Source organism: Pterocles gutturalis, unplaced genomic scaffold, assembly GCF_000699245.1.
Source record: "Pterocles gutturalis isolate BGI_N339 unplaced genomic scaffold, ASM69924v1 scaffold2771, whole genome shotgun sequence".
Taxonomy (NCBI): Eukaryota; Metazoa; Chordata; class Aves; order Pterocliformes; family Pteroclidae; genus Pterocles; species Pterocles gutturalis.
This window is the reverse complement of record NW_010097480.1, coordinates 8,745-17,378: the sequence shown is the minus strand read 5'-3', so window position 1 is coordinate 17,378 and position 8,634 is coordinate 8,745. Positions and strand designations below refer to the sequence as shown.

General features: G+C 40.0%; 1 protein-coding gene across 1 annotated transcript in view; it reads right to left on the bottom strand.

Annotated features, from left to right (window-relative positions):
* Positions 1-1,247: 1,247 nt before the first annotated feature.
* LOC104461966 (lysosomal amino acid transporter 1 homolog) overlaps positions 1,248-8,634 on the bottom strand; it is a 12,160-nt gene continuing 4,773 nt past the window's right edge. The window contains exons 5-7 of the mRNA XM_010073758.1: positions 8,061-8,156; positions 6,930-7,115; positions 1,248-1,349 (exon numbers count right to left, since the gene is read on the bottom strand). Coding sequence (XP_010072060.1) covers positions 1,248-1,349; positions 6,930-7,115; positions 8,061-8,156 — 384 coding nt within the window. The remainder of the gene's footprint in view (positions 1,350-6,929; positions 7,116-8,060; positions 8,157-8,634) is intronic.

The following is an 8,634-nucleotide window of genomic DNA, read 5'->3' as shown; positions in this document are numbered from 1 at the left end:
GGAGCCGCCCCCCCCCACCCCAACCCCCCCCCAACGGTGTTGCACGGGGTTGTAGCAGCCGTACGTGAAGTTCTATAAAAATTCAGTGAGAAAAAAGCTCCACGTTTAGCGTGCACTTTTGGCAGCAATTTAGATACGATCAACTGCACTCATTAGTTTCCTTTATTATTTAAAAATAAATTTATTATTTATTAGTTTTTATTATTTAAAAACAAAGTTTAAACCGTGTCCCTTTAACAGTCACCTGAAATCAAAGGGAAGGAGCTTCCTGAGAAGCCCACAGATGCATAGAAGGCTCATACTGACATCCTGAAAAAACCAGCCCTTTTGTTCACAAATTTATATTTACTGAAGAGCTAATCATTACACATCTCTTCAATGAAATGTTAACAAGAAGTTTATTCTTTGAAATAATTTTATTAAAGTTTTCTCTAAACACAACACAGTATTGCAAAAAATCCACAGCTGCAAGGTACAGTCTCCTTAGCTTCCTTTTTTTTTTTTTTTTTGTTTTGTATTTATCTAAACGAGAAGCTTGCAAAGAAAAGGCAGGTTGTACCAAAACATTATATGAGGTACGCGATGACATACAGTAATTATATTCTTCGGAACACACAGGTATTGATGTGTAAATGCTTTAACTCTGAAAAATAAAACGCACAGTGATGTGCTGCAGTGAGCTGTACATGAGGCTCCCACCGACACCAGATTCTGCTTTTGCATCAATAACAGATCCTCTGCACTGAAGTTACGTATTTATAGGATGTTTTTACTTCCGATGCATACAAAATTGAGCACGAATAAAAAAGGGCAAACGTCACACCCAATGCACCTGGGCTGAGCAGGCTGGAACCCCCGGCTGGGCTGAAGGCACACGGCTCATCTCACCCAGTTTCTAAACCAGCCACGCTGCTGTTAACGAGAGGCACATGATCATCCCAAAATAAACAGTCATCCCACGGTATCCACCGTATCATGATGTCAAGTAAATATTTTTTACAGCACCCATTGCTGTGACTCCATATCCCCCTTTGGGGAGAAACAGCTAAAATGGTAAAAAAAAAAAGTATCTATCCCGAAACAACACAGTAAATATTAAATATTGTATTGTTGGCACATCATTTGCCAATAAGTAATAACAAACTCATAAATAATAAAAAATAAGTAATAAATTTGATCCCTAAGAAACTGCAGTCTTAACTGTTTGTCAAAGTCCAACAAAAACCGGAGCCGAATCCAGCCCGGCACTAGGCAGTCTCCTCGTCCACCAGCAACGGTTCCACCTCCAGTGCCACCAAACCCGACTGTCTCTCCTTGTGCTGGCGATACAGGATGAACTGCACAGTCACCTGTTATTTTGGGGTAAGGAAGCAATTAACCAGGATACAGAGGTAGCACTTGCAGCACTGGCTTTCAATTAAAACCAAAATAAGCTGTACAGAATAAAAGCAGCCATCCATTTAGTCCTGGCAGAGGCTCTGAATACCACAGTCCGCAGAGGAAAGCTGAAAACTTGCTGCAGCTAATTCGTGTACTGTAGTGTAAGCATTATCCATTTATTTAATCCCGACTGTGGAATTTTCTACATTAGCATATAACCTTTTCCAAATCCTACTTAACGCTCATTTTCAGTCCTTCTTTGTGGCAAAAAGTGTAATCATGTTTTACTTGCAACGCTAGAAAAGGGAACAGAAAAACTCTTAACTCAAAACTTCCAATCCCCTTGGTTATACGGCTCAAATACATATTAAAAAGATCCCTCACTACCTCATCCTCATGCTTGTAAGGCTCCTAAGAGTGAAATTCATTCAGAAGAGGAACAAGGTTCACTGGGGAACAATGTGGAATCACACCTATCGTCCTGTACTGCTCCGGCCTCAGTGGTCTGGACACTGCGGGCTGGGCGAAGCGAGGATGCCTCTAAGGAGGGGAACTTGTTAAAAACTTTTCTTAGTGATCGATCAGCAGGGCCTGATCAGAAAACAACATTCTCGTTTCCTGCAAAATTCTCATCAGTTTGGTATTTACAGGCACTGACACGCAGACACCACTATGAGTCAATATTTAATGCTGTTTTCAGCACAGAATTGTGCAATTAGACATAATTATTTGTTTCTATTGTAAAACAGACCATTAGGAAATACTGCTAATCTGAAAAGAATTACCAAGGGTGTACTTGTTCTTCTTCTTGACGGTTTCAGCTCTCAAACAGAATGACTGACTTTGAGCATAGGGAGCCTTTAAATAAAAAAAAAAATCAGAGGTGTGTATTTAGAAAAGACAGGAGAGATTTCTTCCACTTCGGAATTTTTGATAGATGGTTGAGGAGTTTTATACTTGAGTACCGAACTTGATACAAACCACTTTGTTTTCTGAGAAAGGTACCATTTTGAGATATAAAGATATCATACAAACCTCTCCAGCTATGCCCTTCCCTTACCTATTCTATTCTATATTCTATCCTATTCTGTAGAAATACACACAGCATCTTACAGAACAGAGATTTCCTAGTCACAGTAGATCAATATGGAAATGACACAAAATGCAAAGTCCAGTGTACACTCATATATGTTCAGCTTTCACGGAGCCTGGATCACCACTACTGTTAATGAAGTCGTTTCTCTGGGAGGAAATCTGACACAGAGTTCTACCAGAAACACTTTAGATCAGTTGGCTGGTAGACAACGGTTGTGAGAAGTTGGAGGCTAGTGTATGTAATTATTTATAAAAATAAGGAGAGAAAAAATCCCCAACTTTCTGGGAGGCCTGGATGAATGGAGAGGAAATTCTCTACACCCAAGGCAGAGCCCCAAGAATTATCCCACCTTCCCAAAGCTTTCCAGCGTCCCACCTCTGAGGCCGCCCAACTAAAGACTAGACAGGATTTCCTTCAGAGACAGCAGGTCAGCACTCCTTTTTTTGTCTTTCCATAGTATTACGTGGGGAAAGCTTTCTTCCTAAAGCTTAACAAATTAGTTTTATAGCATATATAGCTACCACTTAAATTTCCTTTTTCTTTTTTATAGGCCTTACTGTACTTGCAGCTGAGCACCTCCCCAAGTCTTAACAGCTGCACTGGTGGAAAAAGACAGTGTGAACTGGGAATCCACTTTGCTGAAATAATCCTGTGGGCGTGGGAGAAGCCCGGCCGTAGCACTGTGCATTAGCACTCTTAGCCACCGAGTTGGCAACTGCGACTGAGCTTCTAAGGAGGAAGAAATTATAAACACAAGTTATGTGGAGTCCATCAAACAGTATTTCCAGAATTTGTTTTTGTAGCATATGTATTCAGCTGCTCGCATTTTTTAAATAAATGCTGAACTGGCAAGACTACTTGACATAGAAACTAACTTGCTGCTCAAGTCTGACTTTTTGGGGGAAACTTGAAGATCTAAGCACACAAAGTGGAGGAGACAACCAAACTGACTTTTCAGAGTAAAGTTCATGACAGCCACTGAGCTAGTGTATCAAATTGGTTTCATCACATTAAACAATTTAAAGACAATTCAAAAAATGAAACAGTTTTGAGACAAAAGTGGGTATTTACAGGAGGGCAGAGAAGAGGTTGTATGTTTGTCTGGGAAACTCTCCTGGCTGAATTCTCAGGTCAGACTTACATTCTTTGCACAGTGTAATTAAATGACAAAGGGTGATGTTGTGTGGAAGTATATAATGGATTCCAAGTGGTTGTCCTGCAAATCACAAAAGGTGCAAGAGAAGAGTCTGTGTACAACAGCTTGGCTCTTGCTGAATGGACTTTGGCTATCTAGTAACAACCTGGCTACACTTAATGAAAAGAAGAACATGTGGAAGATTTGAACACAGTTCTCTGACAATAGGGTGATGTCAAATAATAATAAAAAAAAAACTTGGTAAAGGGCTTTGTCTGAACTAAACACAAAGCCGAGTTGTTTGGTTTTGGTGGGAGCAGGGGAGGAAGCAAGCAGGGTGAAAGAGGGCAGCAGACTTACAGAAAAGGACAAAGTTTTCTGGAAAAACTTGCACTAGATTCAGTCTCTTGGAAACTTTGCGGTGGCTGCTGCTAAAAGTCTAAGGGTAGAACTGGTCATAAATGGATTTAGTATTTTAACATGTAGTATTGCATCCTTGCGTACAAGTGAAACACAAAATAATCTTGCACATAAACTAAAGCTCTAATAAAGTCTGCCATGGAACTCTAAAGTAGGCAAACCGGGACTTGGTGTCTCTGGCACGGCACCTGATCAGGCCCGTTAAACCCTGGGCTTTGTGGTTTCTTGAGAAATTCCAACCACCTTCCACTGGGAAGCAGCAGTTGGAAGGAAACATCTCCTGCAAAAAGAAATCATGTCCAATTTATACTTCAAATGTGTAATGCTATGCAACTCCTCTTCAAATGAAAAGGAGGACAAGTCATACTTTACAAACAATTGGACACTTCCACTATTTATTGAAAATAACTGGCTTATTGTACAACCAAATAACTTTAACTGTAGACACCAAGGAAACGGGATGACCGTGTTATCCTGTTAAAGCAAGCCGAAACAACTCTAGTGTAATCCTGCACTAAGTAACGCTGGAGCTGCTGCTCAGCGATGATCAGGAGTCCATTTGTTCCTAAAAATAGTCAATGCCAGCCGTGCCAGATGGAAGCAAAAGAATACTGCAGCAGACACAGAGTAAGTGAACTCTCAATCCTTCCTTGGACCTTGAGAAATGAGAGTTTATTTTCTACCTAATGAAACTCTGGCCACTATCTGGAATAAAGTCTACCAGAATTAGGCAATTTCTGCAACTGCTCCTCAAAAGAGACTGTCTGTTACACAATGATCAGATATGAAACACCTCCCCTCTTAGAAATTATGACTTTTTGGTTTCATTCCTCTGTTTTCCAAAACCCAGGTGATCCTGTTCTTCATCTTCTGGTCTAACGTGGCGTATCATTTTGTTAGATTTTTTATTTTCTTGCTTGGCATGAGACAGTAATGAAGCTCTCTTTTAAAAAGCATTGACTTCCATACCTTCAGGGCTTCTCAAAGCAGGAGGTCTGCTTTTGTTTCCTCTTGATTACAAATACTTCATACATCTTCAGCTAACACTATACACTTGACTAGATTCCTATAAGCTCCTCAACCTGATTTGGCAGCATCTGTTTTCAATACAATTTGAACTGGAGAGCTGTTAGCAAGATTGGATTCAGACCCCAATCAGGCCAGAACCCAGAAATGAATGTCATGTGCACACTGGCACTGCAGTCCCGGGGCAGGGCTCCGAGAGGGGGGAGGCTTGTGGCCAATATAAAAGTTCCTGTTCAGAGTACATCATAGAAAGGCATCTGCAAATATGTACATAATGTACTGTAAGGGTCATCAAGATCAAATTCTAGGGGGTTTTGGGTAAACAAATACTGGTCGGTTTATGTTTCCAGCTGGGGTGGAAGAGAGAGTCATGTTCATGGAACAAAAGCCCTGAGTGCTCAAACCAGCCCCAAGGGCTAGGAACCCCAAATCCCTACAGTCTGCTCATGTGAAAGAAACGGCATTGTCTCAAAAGATAAAATGACAATCTATTTCAAAACTGGCCACGAACCACAGTTCAGTCCCACCACTGTAGTGGAGGGAGCGCTGTGTTCCCACGATGCAGAATGTTTTACGAAACTGCCCACTTACACTGTCAGGGCTGGGGATGCAGAAAGCCCAGATGGCTATTCCGAACGACAGTGTAATTGAACAGTCCGTCCAAAGGGCAGGGTCAGCTGTCCCACCGCTAGGCTAATTGGAGCAGATTATGAAATTACTTTAATCAGAAAGACATGACTGATGCCTGGGAATCATAACTTCTGGAAGTGTTCCAGGTAAATCTGGTAAAGAACTTCCTTTTAATATGGAACGGATTAACACAATATGCTTCAGCACGGTCCTGAAATCACTCTTCATTTTATCCTGTTTTATAGCTTGAGTTCATGGAGCTAAAGACCAAGATGGTTTCAGACACAAATCTAAAATTCTTACTTTAGGAAAAGATTCAGTAAATCTACTCTTAATTGAAAATACAAGCCATAGTAACAAGATAGGTGACTATAAACTTACAGTGGACAGTAAGACCAAGTGCCACCACATCACTGTTCACTAGGCTTTTAAAGCAAAAGTACAATATCACTTTAAACATTTTGCTTTTAATTTCTTGATCACAAAATGCTAATGCTCAACATAGAAAGAGCACAGCTAACAACTGATATACTGTGGGCATCTTATGTATGTCCCCTGCATATAAGAATAAACAATTACAGTGTTTTAAGTTTGGTCAGGACTTTCAAGAAACTGGGATACTAATCTCGAGAACTGTCAGTTGGTTAGCCCTTAGCATGACTCTGTGAGGACAGTGGCTGGTTTTCAGAGGCATTCAGCGTCTCAATGCATTTCTGCAGCATTTCTTCGTTAAGTGCTATTTTCTGAAACTAAGCTTGCCAAAAACCGCATTGTTTGTCTCTGACGTTAATGCAGTCTTGCAACAACACTTACAATTTCACCAAATTCTCAAAGCTATAATTCTATACTTGTATTTAAAAACAACAAGGCTTGGGAGTTGTTTTGGTTGGTTTGTTTGCTTGTTTGGGGTTTTTTTTTGGTTTTTTACATGTAACAGACAGGAAACTAAGAAAAACAGCACAACGTGCAAAACCTCTCCCCCCAACTTTTAGTATACTATGCATTGGCTGCAAGACATAAATTAAACTGTGCAATGTAGCTTTAATATCAATATTGTCTATAAACTTGTTATTCTTATAAAGAAATATTATTATTAAAAGCACACAAATTATTGTTCAGAAAGAAGTTAAGATTTTATGATCAGGTTAGAATCATAGAAAAGAACTGATTAAAAAATCCACTTAATTTCTGATCTACTTATTAAAAAACCTATTCTGAGAAACTCTAACATGAAAAGGATACAAAAATATCTATAAACAAAACTCCAAAGCTCCCAATGAGCCATGGAAGATGGTGTAAAAAGTAGAGGGCCCGTGAAGATTCAGTAGCTGGCATCTTTAAAACAAGGCTCAGTCCATACGTACAGTTTCCCACCATGGCTAATGCAAACAGCAGATAAGAGGTGCCTTCTGTTGATTTTCTTCGGAACTAAAGACAAAGAAATTTTTACAGAAGTAATGTTAAAACATGCATCCCAGTAGCCAGTTATAGATACTTTTAGCATTTTGTACTATAGCTCATCCAAAGACGTTCAGTCATCCTTGTCCACCTCTTCCTAGGCTCTGAATCCACCAACCTTAGTACTTTCAGCACGTATCACTGAAAACTACAGGAATTGTTACAGGTCCTAGAAGCAGCTCCAGTTGATGTAATTTTTATGTAAGCAGCAGAGACAATCTGCTTCCAAATGATATTTAGACCTTAAGAAATCTGTTGCTCCATCAGTCTGTTTAGTAGGTCTTTTTGAAAATATTGTGGTATTCCAGCTGTGACGGAATAAGTAAAGGGGCAATATGAACAGGCTTGGAAATAAACTAATCATTCCCATGAGCAATCAAAATGCCTGCATGCAATTGACAATGTGAAACCTTCGGGTCTTCTGTTGGTTTTCATTTTATTTAATATACTGATAGTGAACAGGCTGTGGGGGAAAAAAGGTCAGTAATGGCACCTTTGTGGAAAAGGGACTAAAATTCTAAACTAATTTGTCTCTAACTTTTGATCCCATGGTTGGTTACTGAAGGTAGAACAGTCTGGAGAAAAAAAGGGGAGATGTCACTTGCTCATGACAACAATCATCCCAAGGATGTTTCTGCACATATCTGATAAATCCAGCTGTAAATAATTCACTTCCTTTTCCCCTGCCAATCAATCCCCTTCCATCAATCAAAGGCCATCATTTTCCTAAAATTCTCACCATCCTCCTCTGAATGGGGAAAAACCCAACCCTCTTTTTCTTTACCATTTGAGAGAGTCACAAAAGCAAAGTAGGGTTTCAAGTTCAGAGGGCTCACTGCTAGGGAGAATCCAACATCTAAAGCAACGGAGTATTTTGTAAAACATACAAGTATACTTAGCCAAAAATCTACTTACATTTTTATACAGCTGAGGAAATCTACTTCCCAAGTAAAACACACAGGATATATAGCCACAAATGAAGCCTGACATTTCAATCATATCAAGAGAGTTCTGAAAAAGAAAGGTACACATATTTTGGCAAGAATGTCTTCAGGCATTTCAGAGGATTAAACTGAGAGTCCGCTGGCTGATTTTCTGGACAGAACTCCTTTCAAAGCAGTTCAGTGCCACTCTTCAAATGACCACAGAGGGCTAGAAGGGGTTTAATCTGTAACTCACAACAATGCACTCTGCCGCGTCATAGCCACGACTGAGATCAAAACTAGTGCTGGGCTTTCGGATGCAACACTAATATCCATCCAGTCCTCCTGCTAAAAAAAGCCTGGGCACAATAATTCAAACCAAAGCTAAGAACTGTAGCTAGGGCCACTAAAAAAATGAATCACCCTGTCTGGAGAAAGCAAAATACTCATTTTTCACAGTTTAAGAGTTGTTGGTTTTCTCACTGTAGCTGTGTTTGGAAAATAAGCTGCTTCCCTGCTGGGCAATGTTGCCGGATTACAATTATTTCACTGGCATTAGTGTGAAG